The 21,363-nt window shown below is 42.3% G+C and overlaps 1 protein-coding gene across 2 annotated transcripts in view; it reads left to right on the top strand.

Moving 5' to 3' along the window:
- Window positions 1-3,204: 3,204 nt before the first annotated feature.
- ZNF292 (zinc finger protein 292) overlaps window positions 3,205-21,363 on the top strand; it is a 31,531-nt gene continuing 13,372 nt past the window's right edge. Inside the window, exons 1-5 of one of the 2 annotated variants that reach the window (XM_082216869.1) lie at window positions 3,591-3,685; window positions 6,714-6,829; window positions 9,056-9,210; window positions 9,683-9,761; window positions 14,146-14,281. In XM_082216869.1, the coding sequence (XP_082072995.1) occupies window positions 14,146-14,281 (136 nt within the window). In that variant the 5' untranslated portion in view covers window positions 3,591-3,685; window positions 6,714-6,829; window positions 9,056-9,210; window positions 9,683-9,761. Of the gene's footprint in view, window positions 3,686-6,713; window positions 6,830-9,055; window positions 9,211-9,682; window positions 9,762-14,145; window positions 14,282-21,363 lie in introns of both variants that reach the window. The other variant, XM_082216868.1, reaches the window with a different exon arrangement.

Raw genomic sequence — 21,363 nt, 5'->3', positions numbered from 1 at the left:
CTACCTCTACTATTTACTTTACAGCTTCTGAGAAATGGAACAACTAATAGGGCCTCCTCTGCCCCCTGAGGGGGTCTGTAGGGCTTTAAACGCTAATGTGAGCATCTGGATCTAAGCCTGGAAATGAACTGGCAACCAATGCAGCAGTTTTAAAACAAGGGTTATGTGAGATCTTATTGGAAGCCTAGCCACTGATCTGCTTGCTGCATTTTGAACCACTTGACATTTCCAAGTCATCCTAAGTATGTAAGTTACCAGAGAATGTATTGCAGTGGCCAGGTTATTTATGTCCAAAAGGGGTTGTTTCTGGTGAACCAAAAAGATACTTCTGCTCCAGAAGGCTACTGTGGTCAACAGTATCAAAAGCCACCAACAGATTGAGAATGAGCAGCGTTGCACTCTCCCCATCTCTCTCCTGATAAATATCATCACCCAGGGTGACCAAGGAAATTTGAGTGTCATGACAAGGCCTGAAGCCAGAGTAGAACAGATCCAAGTAATTAGTTTCCTTCCTGAAGCTGGACTACCATCACCTTCTCAAGCACCTTGCCTCAAAAGGGGATATTTGCCACCAGACAATAGTTATTTTAACAATTCTGGATCCAGTGAGGTCTTCTTACCAAGGAGACACACCACTGCCTCCTTCAAGGCAGGTGGCACCTTCTTCATTAAAACATTAATCACTTTCTGGACACCCCCCCCCCACCAGGCAACCCCCTGAAGAAGCCAGAATGCCAAGGGTCAAGGTGGCAGGTGGATGGCCACATGTCTTCAAGCAGGTTGTCACATCCTCAGGCTGCAATAATGTAAACTGATCCAGTAGCGATGGAGCAGACAGTGCTCTAGACAACTTTGTTAGACTTGATTTGAATCGATTCAGCTCTGTCAAAATCTGAGTGATTTTCTCCCTAAAGTGCCTTGCAAAGTTGTTACACAAAGCCAGCAAGGGTGTCAGAGCCTTTTCATTTCTGTTTCTATCTCTTTGGTATTTCTGTTTAGAGAAACCAGTATGCCCATTTTGTGGGAACAAAGGCCTGTTAGCAGGATCTATTAGCAGGATGACCAAAATAGATCTCATACAGGCCAGCAGATTCAACCCCTGCCACTGCACTGCCATCAGCCCCATTGTGGTGCTTCCAGCCCCACTGTGGCTTTGTCTGTGTCACAGTACAGTGGTGCCTCGCAAGACGAAATTAATTCGTTCCGCAAGTTTTTTCTTCTTGCAAGTTTTTCGTCTTGCGATGCACGGTTTCCCATAGGAATGCATTGAAAATCAATCAATGCGTTCCTATGGAAACCGCCTTCAGACCAGGTCCGGGGACAGTCTGTCCCCCGACCTCTTCTGAAGGCTGGGGGGGGACAAGGGCTTTTCTTCCCACCCCCAGCATTTTAAAAAACCCCGGGACAGCGGAGGACTTCTCCGCTGTCCGGGGCAATCTTAAAATGCTGGCAGGCGGCATTTTAAAATCGCCCGGGACAGCGGAGGACTTCTCCGCTGTCCGGGGCGATGTAAAAGCCCCTGGGAAGGCAGGCAGGGGGGACAAAGACTTTTGCCCCCCGCCCGCCTTCAGAAGAGGTCCTGGAGGGAGGGAGAGCGGAGAAAGGCAGCACGTTTCTCCGCTGTCCCGGACGGCTTTGGAAGGCAGGCGGGGGGGGGGCAAAGACTTTCGCCCCCCCACCTGCCTTCCAAAGCCGTCCGGGACAGCAGAGAAACGTGCTGCCTTTCTCCGCTCTCCCAGGAAGGCAGGCAGGGGGGAGCAAAGACTTTTGCCCCCCGCCCGCCTTCAGAAGAGGTCCAGGACCTCTTCTGAAGGCGGGCGGGGGGCGAAAGTCTTTGCTCCCCCCCGCCTGCCTTCAAAAGCCGTCCGCGATAGCGGGAAGAGCTTCCCTGCTATCCCGGACTGCTTTTAAAATGCTGGCGGTGGGGAGCAAAGCCTTTCGGCCCCCGCCGGCCTTCCTGGACCTCTTCTGAAGGCCGGAGGGGGGGGAAGGCTTTGCTCTCCACCACCAGCATTTAAAAGAGGTCCCCGGAGATTTCCCTATGGGCTTTCTTCTTGCGAAGCAAGCCCATAGGGAAATTCGTCTTGCGAAGCGCCTCCAAAACAGAAAACCCTTTCGTCTTGCGGGTTTTCCGTCTTGCGAGGCATTCGTCTTGCGGGGTACCACTGTACCCTTGTCCTCACAGCCATTCCTCACCAAACTGCAACTGCATCGTTGCAGGGACTGGCAGCAGTACAGGTGTGACGGTGGGGCCAGGGAGGGGCCCTGGTTCTGCAGGATGGTGAATGGTGTTGCAGGGGCGACAAAATGTCCTGCGCCCTCATACCATTTTCTAAATCTAAAGTAGCCCTGAATATGCTAAAACAAAAAGCTAAATACCTCACCCCTACACGTGCTGCTTCAAAATTCAACGTACCTATAGAAAACAAAGGTAATATTTGCAAAGGTGAATGTTTTTAGCACCCACCTTTGCAAGTTTAAAATTGTTCTCAATGCTGTTGTTATACTGTATCTTGCTCTGGGACCTTAGGCATAGCAGCCAGGTCCTAGGGGCTGAGGTTCCTTCGCCCCCACCCCAATACAATATTTGAAAGGGCCGGATCCCCACCCCCGAAGTTGATGACCATTGCCATTCAAATAGTGTGTGGGCTGCATCACTGGCCCTCCTGCCTTAGGGTGGAGGGCGGGAAGTAAGCAAGTAAATAAATAAGTAAATAAATAAATAAATTCGACGGATGTTTGTTCCTTTATTTTTCTTAAAAGGATAGTTTGTAGTTAAAATAATTTCCCCAAGGCTTAAACAGCTGCCGTGTCGAACAGTTTCGGAGGTTGCGGACTAGCAATAAATGCGCATCGGTTTTTGGATTCCTAGCTGCGTAACACCTGGCCTCCCTCGCAGACGGAGGGGCGAGAAACTTTGCAAGCCAGGTGCGCGTGTCCAGGGAGAGAAAAGAGGGGCAAACGGAAGCGGGCGAGAAGCGCGCCGCCTGCCCGTTGAAGTCTGCGGTGGCGGCGCCGCCTCTTCCTGTGCAAGGGAGCGAAGCCGCTCCAAAGCAGGCAGACCGCGAGCGAAACTGAAACACTTCTTCGGTTGACGTCCTGCCTCCTTGCCGTCTCTCCCTCCCCCCCCCCAAGTCTATTTGTGCAACTAGGCGCGCGCCGGCAGACGCACGTGACAGGACTAGCCCACGTTTCCCCAGCCCCTTGCGAATGCTGGGGGGGGGGGGGGAAGGACGGGTAAAGAGCGGGCGAACTGCCTGTTCGAACTCTCCTCCCCTTCGATCCCGCACGTGATTCCCCCTCCCCGGAACGTGGTATTGTGTAATCACGTGACCTCCCCTTCCTTTACGGGGCTCGCGCCTGCGCGCGCGCGCACGCGCACGGGGAGAGTGGGGGGGGTAGGTGGGCCGTTGAGGGAGGGCTCGCGAGTGCGGTGGCGGTTGGTTGGTAGTGGTAGGGTGGGGGGAGGGGGGCTGCGTACGCGACGGAGCGGGGTGCGAAGATGGCGGACGAGGAGGCCGAGCAGGACAGCGGCAGCCACGGCCCTGGCGGCGAGAGCGGCGGCCTCCTCCCTCTGGATATGCGGCGGTTGAAGGGGCGGCTGCTGGAGCTGGAGACGGGGCTGCGGGAGAGCCGGGAGCCCGCCGTGGAGGCGGCCGCCGAGTACTGTCAGCAGCTCTGCCAGGTCAGGACGGGGCCGGGGCGGGCAGGCGGGAGGGTCCTCCTCCTCCAGCGGGAGCAGGAAGGAACTGGGCCGCGCTGCTGCTGCTGCTGCTGCTCTCCTCCTTGAAACTGGCTCTGAGGGAGGAGGGAGCGGGCGGGCAGAAGTGGCCCGCCCCCCTCGCCGGGAGGGGAGTTCATCGCGGGCCCGGAATCCCCTCCCCCCGAACCTGTCTCCCCGGCAGCTCCCCACCCCCCACGCGGCTCCCTCTTCGACTCGGCCCCTTTGTTTTGCTGCCGCCGCCGCCGCCGCCTCGGGTCTGGAGGGGCCTTTGTCTGCTGATGGCGGCGGCGGCGGAGAGCCCGTGCCCCTGGCCCAGCAATAAGCCGGAGCGTGAAGGAGGGGAGGGGAAGGGTGGCTTCTTCCAGCGGGAGGAAGCGAGGGAAGGGGCTCCCTCACCCGCTCGGTTGTATCTCGAGGACTCATGCTCCAGGTGCCAGAGAAGGAAGTCCTGCCCCGGTTTCCCCCTATGCCACAAACATTTCAACATAACCACCAGCTTGCCCATGGGAGCTAGCGCGCATCTGCCCCACAGTAGCGCATCGGGAGGCTTAGTCGTAAGGCTCCCTTCATATGTTACCCCCATAGACGAGCATAGGAAGAGTCAGTCCAGTGATCAGGGTTTCCGGAGTATCTTTAAGCCAGTGTTGTTGTGGTTGAACGATCTTTCCAACTGCCCTTGGATTTTGTCAATTAAATCAGGTCACTCTAAACGAACATGGTATTTGTAGTGTTTGCTCAGGATGCACACTATTGCTCTTTCCACAAATGTCTTGCCCATCAAATGTCTGTTTCCGCCAATTTGTCGATTGGGAAACTGTCATTTCAGAAATCCACTTAGTTCAAAACTTACATATTTGAATGGAAGACATGAACTGCTTTAAACAATCATGCTTGAAACAGATACTTTTTGATACAATCACACAAAAATAACATATTGGCCTGGTTCTCGTGGCACTTAAAGTATCATTCACCTAAGTGGCATGCTGTTGAAATGTCTTACTCTGGCTGCTAAGCCATAGTTTGGTCTTAATGTTATGTCTGAACCCGAAATCATGATTGGTTTCTTTCTAAACTACGAGTAGTAAACCAAGGTTTGTGTTTTGTTTACCACTCGTGTGTATGGCTGACTTGGTATAAGACAGCTTTCTATTTCTGTGCATGTTTGCTCAAAAGAAAATCCCACTGTGTTGGGTGGAATTTAATTAATTGTTATTAAGTTTCTTTTTCTAGGTCAGAATGTTTTTTTTTAAAAAAAAAATAGGCCTATAATAATGGATCACATTCAGTTTTTGTCCCTCTGTATACATAGTCAATAGGGAGTCAGCCTTAGGATTTACTCCTCACATCTGTCAAACCATTTACAACCATCCCATCATTTCCCATAGTTTTCTGTTGCAAGTTCACAGGTGCAAGCAGTGGTTAACAAATTAAGATCCTTTGTCAACCGAAGGATGAAGGATCCTCGTTTTTTGTTAACCATAGTTTGCATCAGTGCCATTTAACAATAACAATGAAAAAAGTCCCAGTATTCCTACAGGCTGGTCTTCTCTTGCTTGTCTAGGATAAAAATTTCTGTAGAACAACTGTCATAGACTAAATTCCCATCTTCTTTGACATTATGCATTATACTTGAGCTAGAAAGAATAAGATGTTACTTTTTGCCTATTGAGAACTCCTGAAAGTAGGAGTGAATAAAATCAACAGTGTAGTTGAGCTCTTGTACATCAGCTCAGTGTCTCTTGATCATATATATTAATTGAGATTTGAAATTGTGCATTTTTGAGAGAAAGGGAGTCATGCTTGACACTCTTTTCAAGCATGCCTCAAGCCATGGAAGGCTTCAGTTTATGTATTTCTAAAATATCAGGCCTTGTTCATGTGAACTAGCTATGGCATTTAACTTTATCAGTTGCCTTTTGGGGGGAAAAACACCTTTGTTCAAGTTGATGTAATAAAATAGATAATCCTGATTTTATGAGATGAAATTCTAATTATTTCCATTTTACCTGTTCTTATTCCAGTCTTCCACCTTTTCTCTTACACACAATCTAGCTCTTAATTATAAGTTTGTGTGTGTGTGTGTGTGTGTATACACACACACACCTTATTTGTTGTGTATATGTATATCTTAATATTTACTATGAGTTGTTCACTATTATGGATATTGATGTTTATGTGATTAATAATAATAAAAATCAGATTATGTAAACAAGATGGGTGGATGGGAGCATGCCTTGCTGGATCCAAGGAACAGCCGGGAACATTGGCTCCTGATGGTTCCTTTGGAGTCCCATCTTTACCCACACCATATCTGATGTCATGCATGGTATCAGGTGTGGGATGTGTGGGTATGACTTCCTAAAAATGGCCTGGTGGGCCATGTTTGGTACATGGGTCTGAGGTTCCCCACCACTGTACTATCAGTGACAAGAGTCAGAATTCCTGACTCCCTAGCTGTGTATGCCCCTTTCTGTGATAAGGCGTGTTCAAACTGGCTCACAGCAATGCCAGAATAGGGTATAATAGTAGGAAAATCTATAGCATTTCAATTGATAGACTCCCCCCCCTTTTCTAATACTTAATTTATCCTTCAATTTTAAAAGAAATTTTGTGATGGGTGTTTATGAAAGATGTTACATCTAGCTAAAAGGCAGTCGTATCTTATAGCTATGCCTCTGTTGCAATCAAAGAAATTTGGGAGAGTCGAGTACTTCTTAGCTTTATAGAAGCTTGGATAAAGAATGGTATACCGTGTAAAATTAAAGGGGGCTTTCCTTTTACCTGCCTTTGTATTCTCTCAAGTCCTTGCATATTCATTGTAGTGGCAGGCCAGACACAGGCCTGCCTAGTTAGAAGGGAACTCATCAAAAACTCTCCACCACAGTGTGATGGTGCTTTAACAAGTGAAAATGATTTCCAGGGCTGAACTCACCTGGTGTCTTTCATGTATTAATGTAATTATTTAATTATATTTTATTTCACTTTTCAGACAAATATTGTATCCCAAAATGGCTTACATCAATCAAATGTTAGATACTGGCCCTGCCCTCAGACTTACAAACTAGAAAGACAAGACGTACAAGGGAAGGGGACTGGAGGGAAAAGGTAAAGGAGGGAGATCAATTTAACAATGCCAAAATAAATTGATTAGTTGTAATCAGGCATTTGTATCCAGTTGAGGTTAGGTGATCTTTCCTTACTGGTGTTTTTGAACAGATAGGCATGGTGTGGCAACCTGGCGATCCTTAGTTCTGACATTAGCAGAAGCCAGGTTGTCCTTCTCACAGTCTCGGGGAAATTCTTTGGGTGCAAAAGTCCATAGTGACTCTGAATTTGCACTTGCCAGTACTGCTTTGGAACAATTGGCCTAGCTCTCATAAAGAAAGGGAATAGAGAGAGGGCCAGATTTGTCCTCCTTCACAGGTGTTTGATACCCCCTCCCTTAGTGATCCTGCTCAGATGTATTAGTAATGTAAAATGAAATTTATTATGTATAAATTATTGCATGTTAATAGATAATACATGCTTTCTGCCACACTTCAGATTCTTTGAAGAAAAGGTCCAATACGATGCTCATGTATTATTCTCTATGTAGAAATATTCTCCTTTGGGGTTTTCCCAATTGAAGCCTCTGTTTCATGGCATCAATCTATAATGTTCATAAGGGTTACTTCCCATTTCGTAACTCTGGTTTTTTAGAATTAAATGATTCTTCACACTAGTTGACAAAATATTCTAATATCCCCCAAAATTCATTCAAAGTTCAGTTGACAGCATGTAGTTCTTTGTGATAGACCATATTAGTTTTGGGCAACAAAACAAAAAGGTCATGGAAATATAATAATTAAGAATTTCATTTTAGTGTGCCTCACTGGCAAAGCGTTCATTGTTATCTGTGCTAGGAGAATTCTTTGTGATTTATATTTGTGTCTCTTGAATTATTCCTATCCTCCTGCTATTCTAGTGGATTAGGAGACAAAAATCATTATGATTAATATTTCATTTTTAATTGTATATAGAATAGTCTCACTTGCTCATAGCACAGTACGAATCATTAGGCAGAATTTGAAGATACCCCTTGTCTACAGTAACATTACCAAGTTTAGCTCTAACATTACCAAGTCTAGATCTGCATTTCTATGCACCGTTAAATAGGAGTAAGTTCCACGCAATGGGACTTGCTTTTGAGTAAACATGCATCACATTTCAGTGCATATTTTTTTTAAGCTTTATTGCTTTGTTAAACAGAAGGACATTTTAAAAAGTCATTCTACAGCTAGGCAGTACCTGGAAATCTCAGAAGCCAGAGGGGGTTAGACAGTACACAGAGGGTTTATTTATCTTCTACATATCATGTTGATGAGCTGTGAGTTTTCTGCACAGTTTTCTCTCACTGTCCAGGCCCAGCTATGCTTGACTGAAAGCTTGAACACCATGTAACTCAGAGCCTCTCTTTCTCCAAAATGGAATTTTTGTGCTCTGCATAGCTCTGTACTATTACAAATTGGCTGACAAAAGCTGAGTAATAAAATACACAAATACATGCATAGTTGCATACACTGGTCTCATCAGGAAATAAAGAACTCTTCCAAAAGCAAGTGCAAGAGATATTTCTTAGTGTTTCTACTCTCCTCTGTCCCTCGTCCCTAAGGTAAGGCTAATAGGTCATTTTCCAACTCACAAAATTCCCTGTAGAGTTGTAGTACTAGATCAGAAATCCAGTCTTTTCTGCTTGTCCAATGGAGCTGTTATGAAGGGTGAGTGACATTATTTCAGCCAGCTATATCATGCACTACTTTAATTGTCCAGTCCTGCTATTAAATAACTCCTTTCCCAAGAAAGCTATGGCCCGAATACAGTGTTTTTAAGTACCTGCTACCATAATTCGGATTAGAGAATCACATCCCAGTTGCTGTGCAACAACTGGTAATATGTCTGTGGCTGATTGCAGCAGTTGCAACAGCTACCAGCCAGGGAATAGGATGCCACATGCTTGCAGCTTTGTGTTGGAGCTGTTGCATTAATAGTGGTGCAGAGCAGCTGTGATGTGTGGTCTCTCAATCCCATTTGTGTCTGAGGTTTGCTGTGTCTGGTATGTCAGCACAGTGCTTTGCAACAAACATATTGAGGTTCAAAGCGCATAAATGTTCCTTCTCTTATGCTCTTTGGTGGGACATGGAAGAGAAAAGTCTTATTCATTTGGTAGATTCTAAAAATGTACAGTATAATGTTGAGGGGGAAAATGGTGAATGTGTCAAGTCTCATATCAGTGAATAAAATGGAAAAATGGACTCCAGTCTTGATTATTCCATCTTCATGTTTTCTCAACAGACACTTCTTGAATATGCAGAAAATTGGAAGACATCTGAGGATCCCTTGCCTTTGCTGGAGGTATACACAGAGGCTATCCACAGTTATGTTAAAGTGCGGTCTTATCTTACCTCTGAATGTGAAAATGTAGCCTTGGTGCTTGAACGCTTAGCACTGTGAGTATACTATAATTAGTTTTATGTACACTTGTTTTATATTTTCAAGCTACTTTGGAATATAATGCTGTATATAGTGATGGATAGTTCTTTTAGATAGTAAATGAGGGCCTGACGTACATCTTTAATACATTGGTGAGAGGAAATGGGACTAGATTCAGCTACTGTTGGACTAGGACCTGGGAGATCAGGGTTCAAATACCAACTCAGTAATGAAGCTGGGTGACCTTGGGCCAGTCACATTTACCACCAATCGGCCCACTGGCAGTTAGATACCTTATTATTGGCACTGGGAATACTTGCCCCACAGCTGACATCACATATGACACAAGGTGAATGTGGTTTGTGGGATGCTACCTCATGGGCCAAATTAGGATCTGTGTCAGACCCAATGAGGCCTGTGTACTGGAGGTTCCCCACTCATGTTGTGAGCAGTGAGAAATTAACTGATTTTGCAATCTTTCTTTTTCAGAAGCTATGCTGAACTTCTGCTATCCCTGCCTCTTGAACTGCCTGAAAACCAATGGAAAGAGTTTCAGTCCTTTATTCAGGTAAGAATTTGGTTTCTTAACCAACCTATTCATCTGGAGTCATAAATATATAATGTTTGGTGCCTCGTGTTTCTCCTACAGTGATGAGTTCTGTTGTGTGTCAGTCTCTCAGATTTATTGTGATCTAAATCTCAGTGAGATGATGGTTTATAGTTCTGCCAGGGGGAAATTGTTCAGATGGAAAGTTTGGTTTAGTTTAGTAGCCTTCCATTTTTTCAAGTAAGTCACATAGCTACTCACCCTTTGTGTTTTGGCAAGGTAAAGAAACTTTGTGATAAAGGGGAATTGAAAATTTGAAGCACTCCACAGTTCTTATCATAATCCTCCATATTCTGAACAAGAATAGTATTGATGTACATAAATCTGTATAAAAATATGAACAAAATAGTGCAGGAACTCTTTGATTGCGGTACCTTTTTAAAAAAGTATGCTTTCTGTCCCAAGTTATTTTGCTTAGTGTATGATCTTGCTTCATAATCTGTTAGCATAACCCCTTGAGTTGTAGGTGTGTTAGTTAGTTAGGTTTTTTTAATTAAAAAAAAGTATGATTGGAAGTGAGTTGCGAAAGGCAGATAACAGTGAGCACTTCGAAAACTCAGTGTTCTTATCTCTTCTCAATCCATTAGATGCTATCCAGCTAACATAGTTTAGAGACCCATTTCAATCCCTGTTCAGTTCATTCAATTTAACAGAGAAACAGGAAAGATTGTAATTTGGAATTAGGAAGAATGGTACAAAGATATGATTACGTGGCCAGAAAATTAATGGGAAGTGCTGCGCTTTTACTCTTCAGTATTAGAGCCTGCACTCTACAGATGTGAAGTGAAGATTTTATACAAGGTCCACCAGACAGGACATTGGAATATCCTTTGAAATTCCATGTACAGTACAGCATTGATCATCAACTGGAGAAGCCACCCATGCCTTTTAAAAGGCAGCATATCAGGCAGAAATTTAAAAAGCGTGACTGTCACCCACTGTTGCATTTATTGAATTCCTACCTGTCACACAGCTTTAAAAGGATACAACTCCTTTCATCTCTTTTCTCCCTTCTTTTAACATATTTAGTTTGGTTTGCACAGAATGCTTTCAAAGTTCTCAAACAGAAGAGAGCACTGTGTCTGGTAGATGGACTAGGAATTCCATTTTTGTAGCCTACAGAGACCCTTCTGCTGTATGAAGCTGCATTCCCTTTCTTCATCTGTGGTTTCCTGAGGAATACCATATGATTGCCAGCTTCCTATCATTCAATGCTGTGATTGCATACCTAGTACACTGGTGCCTGAATAGAAGAGTATGTGAGCGCTTGGTAGCTTTTTCTGGTATTATTATTCAACTGAAAAGATAGTAGAGCTTAGATAATTAGCAGTTAAACTCCGACAGAAGGTGACAGGGCATTGTCTTATTTTCAGAGCTAACATTCATTTTGGGTTGGTTCACACCAAATGCTTTTAAGCTGTGATTTAGAACTAGGTGGATGAGACTCAGCAAGCCAGAGCAAAGAGTTGGACTTGTATGAGAGCCAGTGTGGTGTAGTGGTCATGTAATCTGGGGAACCGGGTTCGCGTCTCCGCTCCTCCACATGCAGCTGCTGGGGGATCTTGGGCCAGTCACACTTCTTTGAAGTCTCTCAGCCCCACTCACCTCAGAGAGTGTTTGTTGTGGGGGAGGAAGGGAAAACCACTGGACAGGTAAGATACAATCTAAACCAAATCCCTTATGAATACACAGTGGAAGTGAGGAACAGGTTTAAGGATTTAGATTTGCTGGACAGAGTGCCTGAAGAACTATGGATGGAGGCTTGCAACATTATACAGGAGGCAGCAACTAAAACCATCCCAATGAAAAAGAAATGCAAGAAAGCAAAGTGGCTGTCCAACGAGGCCTTACAAATAGCGGAGGAGAGAAGGCAAGCAAAATGCGAGGGAGATAGTGAAAGATACAGGAAATTGAATGCAGATTTCCAAAGAACAGCAAGGAGAGACAAGAAGGCCTTCTTAAACGAGCAATGCAAAGAAATAGAGGAAAGCAACAGAATGGGAAGAACCAGAGATCTGTTCAAGAAAATTGGAAATATGAAAGGAACATTGGAAATATGAAAGGAACATTTCGTACAAAGATTACCATAATAAAGGACAAAAGTGGTAAAGATCTAACTGAAGCAGAAGACATCAAGAAGAGGTGGCAAGAATACACAGAGGAATTATACCAGAAAGATATGGATGTCTCATACACCCCAGGTAGTGTGGTTGCTGACCTTGAGCCAGACATCCTGGAGAGTGAAGTCAAATGGGCCTTAGAAAGCACTGCAAATAACAAGGCCAGTGGAAGTGATGGTATTCCAGCTGAACTGTTTAAAATTTTAAAAGATGATGCTGTTAAGGTGCTACACTCAATATGCCAGCAAGTTTGGAAAACTCAGCAGTGGCCAGAGGATTGGAGAAGATCAGTCTACATTCCAATCCCAAAGAAAGGCAGTGCCAAAGAATGCTCCAACTACCGCACAATTTCACTCATTTCACATGCTAGCAAGGTTATGCTTAAAATTCTACAAGGAAGGCTCAAGCAGTATGTGGACCGAGAACTCCCAGAAGTGCAAGCTGGATTTAGAAGAGGCAGAGGAACCAGAGACCAAATTGCAAACATGCGCTGGATTATGGAGAAAGCCAGAGAGTTCCAGAAAGACATCTACTTCTGCTTCATTGACTATGCAAAAGCCTTTGACTGTGTTGACCACAGCAAACTATGGCAAGTTCTTAAAGAAATGGGAGTGCCTGATCACCTCATCTGTCTCCTGCGAAATCTCTATGTGGGACAAGAAGCTACAGTTAGAACTGGATATGGAACAACTGATTGGTTCCAAATTGGGAAAGGAGTACGGCAAGGCTGTATATTGTCTCCCTGCTTATTTAACTTATATGCAGAATTCATCATGCGAAAGGCTGGGCTGGATGAATCCCAAGCCGGAATTAAGATTGCCGGAAGAAATATCAACAACCTCAGATATGCAGATGACACAACCTTGATGGCAGAAAGTGAAGAGGAATTAAAGAACCTTTTAATGAGGGTGAAAGAGGAGAGCGCAAAATATGGTCTGAAGCTCAACATCAAAAAAACGAAGATCATGGCCACTGGGCCCATCACCTCCTGGCAAATAGATGGGGAAGAAATGGAGGCAGTGAGAGATTTTACTTTCTTGGGCTCCATGATCAGTGCAGATGGTGACAGCAGTCACGAAATTAAAAGACGCCTGCTCCTTGGGAGAAAGGCGATGGCAAACCTAGACAACATCTTAAAAAGCAGAGACATCACCTTGCCAACAAAGGTCCGTATAGTAAAAGCCATGGTTTTCCCAGTAGTGATGTATGGAAGTGAGAGCTGGACCATAAAGAAGGCTGATCGCCGAAGAATTGATGCTTTTGAATTATGGTGCTGGAGGAGACTCTTGAGAGTCCCATGGACTGCAAGAAGATCAAACCTCTCCATTCTGAAGGAAATCAGCCCTGAGTGCTCACTGGAAGGACAGATCGTGAAGCTGAGGCTCCAATACTTTGGCCACCTCATGAGAAGAGAGGACTCCCTGGAAAAGACCCTGATGTTGGGAAAGATGGAGGGCACAAGGAGAAGGGGACGACAGAGAATGAGATGGTTGGATGGTGTTCTTGAAGCTACTAGCATGAGTTTGATCAAACTGCGGGAGGCAGTGGAGGACAGAAGTGCCTGGCGTGCTCTGGTCCATGGGGTCACGAAGAGTCGGACACGACTAAACAACTAAACAACAACAACAAGGGAAAGGAGATTGTTAGCCGCTTTCAGACTCCTGAAGGGGAGTGAAAGGCGGGATATCAAATCCAAACTCCTCCTCCTCCTTTGCTTCTCCTGCACAGCCAGGAATCCTAGCTTAGGAAACAGGAATTGTAGTTGAAAATTGCAGTTGCTAAACAAGCCAGCTTCAAACAACAGCCCTCTGTTTAGAACAGCATCATTCAACTTAAACATGCTCCCTCTTCTCCTATCATGCAGTATGATGAAGGCATTGAAAATGGTCACAGTTCAAAAGAGCAAATATAAGTGACAGAGAGAAACTATAAAAACTAAAAGAAGCTCTTTTTCACAATGTTTAGCGTACTGCAATATCCTTGTTCAAAAAGGCATGCTGATATGAATGTATATTTAATTTAAAATTGGCTTCCACTTTGTTCTTCATTAACAGTTCTTACCAGTGTTGCATTCAGGACTGAACATCTGTCATGTCAACTGTGGCAATGTGCTTAGTAAAAATTACTTAAACGTTTGATTATTAAAAGCCCAAGAGCTATTATGAGTTTTATGTAATTTGATGTACATATACTTGTTAAAACTATTTTGGTGTTTTTTTCCCAAGATGGCACACACAAAATTGATGGAAAGTGGCAGCTGCCAATTGCATTTCTTATCTCTTCTTGCTCAAGAAAATGGGACTTGGAAGAATCCAGTTCTTTCTAGTATCCTTTCCCAAGAGCCTCTGGATCAGGATGAGGGTAAGTTTACAAAGGAAATGTAGGCTGAAATGTAGCCTACTATACAAAGCTAAGAGTTGCATCCATTAGTCTGCTTGCTTTTGCCCCTGGCCCCATGCAGTCTTTGGGTGATTCATCACAAGGGAATGTGGCTTTTGAGCTCGAAAGTTTCTCCAACCCTGCTATTAATTCTTTGCAGGATAAGGCACTTCTGCACTTCAGTTTCTGCCCCCTGTCCAACACATAGTATAATCATTAGGTGAAGGTGAATTTGCAGAAATCCTCACACACTGTCAGGTAGGCTACAGCTACATGAAAAGACTTGTGAACTGAGAGATACTAACCAACTTTAGAAGTTGACAGTTATGTGTATTTAAATTAGTTCTTACTATAAAATAAAAGTATCCTTATTTACCAATTGTTATATTTTCCTGTATTAAGTGGAAATGGGAAGACAGAGAATTAGAAATAAGCAGAGAGCTTAAAAGTTTTATGCCTTACACGGGGGGAAAGCCCACTTTGAGTACTGGTTCCAGAAAGGTAGAGATAGTTATGCAGGGGCTGGTTCTGGGGTTGTTCTGACTATGTGCAATTTCAGCTTTACACACAGTCCCTGGAACCTAACCCCTGTGCAAGTTGTGACTCAACTGTATAGACAATAGTTTTCCGTTTGTTGCCCAATTATTCCACCTTTCTTCATGGTGTCTAAGATACAGCATTTTTAAATCTCTTCTCTCCATGAGAAATGGCATTATAGAATGCAAGTTAGAGAAGAAAATTCTTTGTAATTCCATGTATAGTGATTAGTTTATACGTGATCATTAATGACAGAGAAAAAGAAATGCACCATTACTTTTGAGTCAATTCTTCTATGGTAAAGCTTTCTTGTGGAAGCACCCATATTTTAAGATTTGTGAGTTAATACTTACCGTGGCAAGCATCCAGAGGGCAAAGTATTTAGCTCTAGTGTAATCATGTGTTCAATACTTCCTTGGTGTCTCGTCTCATCTTTAAAGTAATAGTTAGGCGCTTCCCATATCAGTGATCCATGTGTTCAGCTGGATCAGCTGGTGGCATGCATGAATTAAGGCAAAAATAAATAAAAATGCTACCCGTGCATTTAATTGGCATGGCACAGAGATACCTGCGTACAAAATATTAAAATTTGTCACTGCCGTGTTACATGGCTGCAAGGGCCATTTTCTTTCGCTTCGTCTTTAAGGACTACTTGGGCTTAGTGGGAGTATGAAGACATGCATAGCAGAGATATGAGGAATGCTGTTACTGCCTCCTTTGGGAAGCAGTGGTTGGAAAACAGTTTAAGTGCTCATCTGCCATGATGGGAAGGCATGTAAAGAATTTGATTTTGCTTTGTATTTGTAAGCTTCCTTTGTCTTAAGAGAAGCAGGATGGTGATGTTTGCCACACCCCAATAATTGCTTGCAAAGCTATTTAATGTGTGGAAATCTGGGAATTAATTGAATATTTTATTTTTATTTTACTTATTAAGTGCATATCTCACATTTCTTCCCAAAGGACCAGGTGACAAAACACTTCAAGTAATAAAAACACAATTTAAAATGAAATACTGACATAGAGTTGTATCTGACGAAGTTGTCCTATTCATGCAAAGGCAGATTCCTCCTCCTTCCCCTTCTTCCCAGAAATCTGTTACAGGGGTTTCCCCACCCTCCAGAACATTTTAGCAGGGTACAAGGAGAGGGAGGAGAAGTTTCATTGTAGAAGTGGAAATCCTTGTGCAAATTGGACAGCTTCGTCGGATACAACCCATAGAGTCTGGGAAGACTGACATAATGTTTGACACTTTCAGGGTTACCAAGGTGTTGAGGTACTTTAAGAGTTTAGTCCCTTAGTTATAATGGTCTGAATGAAGTTTGCATTAATTTCCATGCTGTTATTAATTACCATCTACAGTACATACAAATGGTATGTTTATGAATAGTGCTGCTCACACTAGAAATTTAGTTAGCACAATATTAAATCTTGAATTGAGGCCTCTTGCCAAATAGGGGTTGGGCTTAAGTTTATTTATGTAAGAATACAACTAAAACTATGAGAAAACCATAATAAACACAATTAAAAATGTCCTGCACAGTAGGGATAGCCTTTAGGAGAAATGAAAGAACATCATAGGGGGAAACTAATTATTGAGGATTTATTTTGATAAAGAATTGTATTAGATGTGGTATGGGTGGCCGTCTGAGAGATAAATATTGGGTTTCTATTGTTCATTGAAGATTGAGCAGAGTGAAGTTTATAGTAGCTTAAAATTTATTTTTGTATTCTAAAATAGATCTTGTTTCTGCATTGACTGTGTTATTTGTATTATGGTTGTGTTTTTGTAGCATAACTTGGTCTTGTGATCATCCTTGCTCACAGGTTAACTGTACCGTGAAATTAAAGGTTGCTGTGGATTTGCAAGAGGAAAACTAAAACCTTGACATTAAAACTCCAAATGTTAATAATATTAATGTGACGTACAGTTCCGATTCATGAGTTAAAAATGGACTTTTTTAAAACCTCAAGGTCCTTCCGTATCTTATTTCAGTGATAGCAGAAAATGTTCCTCTGTTAATGCAAGACAGGTTACCTGAAATGATAAACACGGTGGTTTAAAGGATTATTAGGGACCGTGGGTGGAAGAGCAAGGCTAAAAAATAAGAAATGTAATTAGTCACTGAATCATGTGGAAGATGGAAAAGAATATGAATGTTTTGGATTGGGCATGGAAAATGAACATTGAATAAATGCATCATTTTGTGTTTAACAATGAACAGTACTAAACCTTTGCATATACAGAACTGTCATCTCTAGTTATTAAAATAACTTTCTCCCAGATTTCACAATGGCCTGTGTGTGCATTTCTTGTTAAGAAAGCATGTCTGTGTTGCATAGCTTAGGAAAATATATTCTAATTTCTTACTTAGCTTGTCATTATCTTTTTTTAAAACTTAAGCTGATTTTAATAAGTTGCACAATTAAATATGCAAAGTGAGGCAGTTACTCTAATCACATAACATGGAGTAACTTCTCAAGTATGATTTGATTATCAGGAGCGCCGTTGTGAACTGAGACAGTCTGCTCTTCTCCCCACCCCTGCCATGGTGTCAAAAATAGTTAAGAGTTAAATGTCACATTGCTTGACTCAGGCAAATGGTGGTTACTACTAACCACAGTTTGTACCCAGACCAGATACTGAAACCAAGACGTGGTACACTGGACCGTTGTCTTGCCTCAGTAATGGACTGGACAAGAGCCAATAAACTAACAATCTACATAAGACTGAGACATTGTTATTGGGTGGTTCCCTAGATCAAATGGATGGGAGTGTGTTGTGGACACTTGGTCTAAAAATTATAGACATGACGATTAGCTAGGTAAGCCTAGGTAAGAAACCTGCCAAATTACAGACAAAGGTTTGTGTATTAGCCACCTGTAAACTCGATTGAGGTGACAGAGAGAACTAAAGGTGGTTTGCTTTATGCCCTGTGGTTTTGTGAGCAACTACTTTTTAATATGGCATATATCATAGAGGTGCCTATAAGAAAGGAGCGTGCAAAATTTCAAAGGAATGGGGGCAGGGGCTAGTGACTTACATGATTGAAAAAAATCATGTTTGTGTTCTATTCACTTGACACCAAAACTCCAGAAACAATGCAAAGCTGATAAATAGGAGTGGATGTGTAGCACAAAGGCAAAAGGGCATCAGTGTCCGGCATTTTCAAGTGAGCATTGCTAGCAGAACTAGCAAAGAACACAGAGCATACAAAAACAAGATGATACATCAACATCTGTTCTCCAAAGAACAGTGTTTAAAGAGCTTCTGTAAATCTATTCAAGGTTTTTCTGTGGATATGACACAGTAAATTTGCAAAACATTTTAATGTCTGAATATAGCTGTGTTAAAAGTTCTGAAAAATAGCAGTTTTGATACAATATAAACATTGTCTGGTTTTTTGTTTAGTGATTATAAAGTAATGGTTTAATAGTGGCAAAACAAAGCAATTTTGTATCTCATTTGCATGCTTCTAAGTGATCCTGATAGTTTACTCTCTTTTTCTATTTTAATTTTAAAGAAACGTTTATTCAAAATTCTGCAAAACATAGTGTTATCAAACAGAATCTGATGACAATATACATAGTCCACATAGAATTATAGATCACTGTTCAACAAAAACAGACATAAAATAAAACCAAAATAAATAAACATCCTCCCATCAGATGTCAAGGAGATAATTAATTACACAACTGTAGAAAATATTTGAAGCACTACAGGTGCAACCTGAGTAGGATTACAGGTGGTGCCATTTTGTGTGTGTCCAATTGATGCACAACCACCATTGTACACATCATTTTTGGCCCTGGAATGGAGGTGGAACAGGCTTATAGTGACCCAAAACACAACTCCTGCACAAGCGGGGAGTTGCCTGTACATGTATTCACTACAGTTGTTGTCATTGCCAAAGTCACTGTTCAGTATAAGAAGAGGCTTCTCTTCTGCCATTGGGACTGCTGTACCAAAACATCAAACAAAACTAGATGTACATGTAGCTCTCTCGCCATTCCCATGCAGGCACATCACTTCGTTTAATTTCTGCTGCAGTTAATGAAAAATATACCTTGACATTTGATTTTGGAAAGCATTGCCAAAGCATTTCGAGTCAGTATAGGGAGACTTATTGAAGACTGTTATTAATAAGTTTTTGCCCGTTACATATTTGTTTGACCCTTCCAAAATTACAAAGTTACAATTGCTTTCCATGCTCACTTAAGTTAAAACTTTGTCTTTCTTAAATGATATGGACATACTGTTTCACTTTTCAAAAACATGAAGATAAAGATTGGCTGAATAGTTCATTTTAATTTACGATATAATTCACAATTTTAATTTATGAAATTTAGAAACTTAATTGTGAAGGCTTTATAACAAAAATACAAGTACATAGTTAAGGTATAAATACTAGTTGTAAATATTAACTAGTCTTTACTGATTCACACATACATTGGTGTTAAATATTTAATGGGCAGTTACTGATCACATATTGTTGTTTCACCCTGTTTGCATTTCACATTTTAAAGTGGAAAGTTCAATCACCTTACAGTTTGGTCTGAAACAAGTCTAATTGAAAGTACGCCTCATTGTTATCAGTGAAGCTTTCTTGCTTTGCAGCATTAATGTAGAAATGTTCTAGAATGTAAGCCAGTGCTTAGCTGCATTGGACTGATACTGTATTGTGTGTTTTGATGTAGTAATTTTAACACTTAATATTGGGTTTATACATTTTTATGTGCCTGAGATTCCGTAACAAGAACGGACAAAAGGCACGTTTGTCTGTTGATGAATACATATTATTCTCTGGCTTCTGAAATTTGAATTATAGGGATATTCATTAATTGCATTTAAGACTCTTTCCTAAGTTGTAAAGAGCATTTCTAGCAATGTACCTAATGTTGGAAGATAGTATAAAAACGTGTTTGTTTCTTGTATTTGAAATTATTATTGTGAGTTGTATTATCATTCAGTGGATATCACTGATCAAGCCTGTTTTTAATCTGTGTGTTAGTTAAAAACTATTATTTATTATTATATAATATATAATATAATATTATTATACTGGAAAGTATCTTTGTAAATAATTTATGGCTGAATTCAGATGAGATTGACCTCTGAATCATAACTCACAATTGTCTTTTTGTAGCCGTAATAATACTGAATCTGCCTCTTTCGTCCCATTTCATCAGCTTGCTCTCTGAAAAGTAATTAGAACGATTAATTTATCTGCAAGAATATCTGTTTTCATATTATAAAGCTACTTAATCCAGACAGGCTGCAGTGACATTGATTTTAATCTATTTCCGTAACCTTTTTGGTGGATCTTTTTTAATTAACTTTCGCATCCTGGCTTTATTGATTTATTTTTGTTTTTTTACCTTTAGACTCTATAGATGAGTCATAACTTTATATATAAAGCCATCTGGATTCTTCTCCAATTTCTCTCTCATTTTACCCTTCTTCTAAAGACCAGTGTCTAAAATCTCTTTGTAAATATAAAAATGAGTGTGTGCGGATGTGAGAAAAACAAGTAGGTTTTAATCAGGTTTTGTTTTTGTTTTCTTTTGTTTTGTTTAAAAAAACATTTTAAATACCGTAATTTATGGTGGAACCTAGCCTGGCCAGGTGGGTTTCAAGGTGGGTCACAATTTGGTCCCACTGCAGTGTGCACCCCAGTTCATCACTTCCCTTGTTCACATAGGTGTGCATAGCAGTCATTACCCTCCACCCGTGCTGCGACTGGCTTTGGGCTGTTGCACAAGGATGCTGCCACCCAGCAATAGAGAGGGGTGTCACCACCACCTCTCCAACACTTCCGCCTGTTGGTCAGGCTTGACCCTGGGAGTGGAGGTGTGGCCAGCTTGCAGCATTGGGCCGCCACACAAGGAAGCTGTCTCTGCAGATCCCTCATACACCAGATCCCTCTCAGCTGGCCCTAGAGTGGCCCTAAGGAGAAGGAGCCGCTGCCCAACCCCAAAGGCTGGGCTTGGGTGCTGCTTCCTTCAATGAGGGAACCTGTTTTGGGGGTGCCTAGTTGCACACCCTCAAAAGAAATGTGTCTGGAGCTGCGACCCTCCCCGTCCTGCCCTCTCCATGCTATGCCACTGGCACGGGCTCTTATATATGTTCATCACTGCAGCTTTCTTTGTAAGTGCTAGCTTGAGAGCCATAGGTGATAAGGAACTGCATGTCAGAAGGTGCATGGAATTCCATGGCAGTGAACGAGCTAGTGGAGGGGGAATGGAACACTGTTCCTACTGTGCACCCAGTGTAGAAACCAAGTAGGGTGCCAGAATTTGGTGCTTAGCATAAAAATACAATGAATTGTTGCAGGAAGGAAATACTTCTTTGTCTCCCTCTGTAGCCCCTCCAGTCCCTCTCCTGTTATAAAAAAAATACATAATTGCAGACTAGTTTGTGGTCTTATTTATTAGGATTATTTGTTGGTTCTACCAATCCTGTAGTCATATATTTGTACAATTGTGTGCCGAATGAAATCTTACCTTGACACCATCCAGCATAAATTGTT

Source organism: Podarcis vaucheri (assembly GCF_965113315.1).
Source record: "Podarcis vaucheri genome assembly, chromosome: 3".
Taxonomy (NCBI): domain Eukaryota; kingdom Metazoa; phylum Chordata; class Lepidosauria; order Squamata; family Lacertidae; genus Podarcis; species Podarcis vaucheri.
The sequence above is the reverse complement of the archived record's forward strand: the minus strand, read 5'-3'. Positions and strand labels throughout refer to the sequence as shown.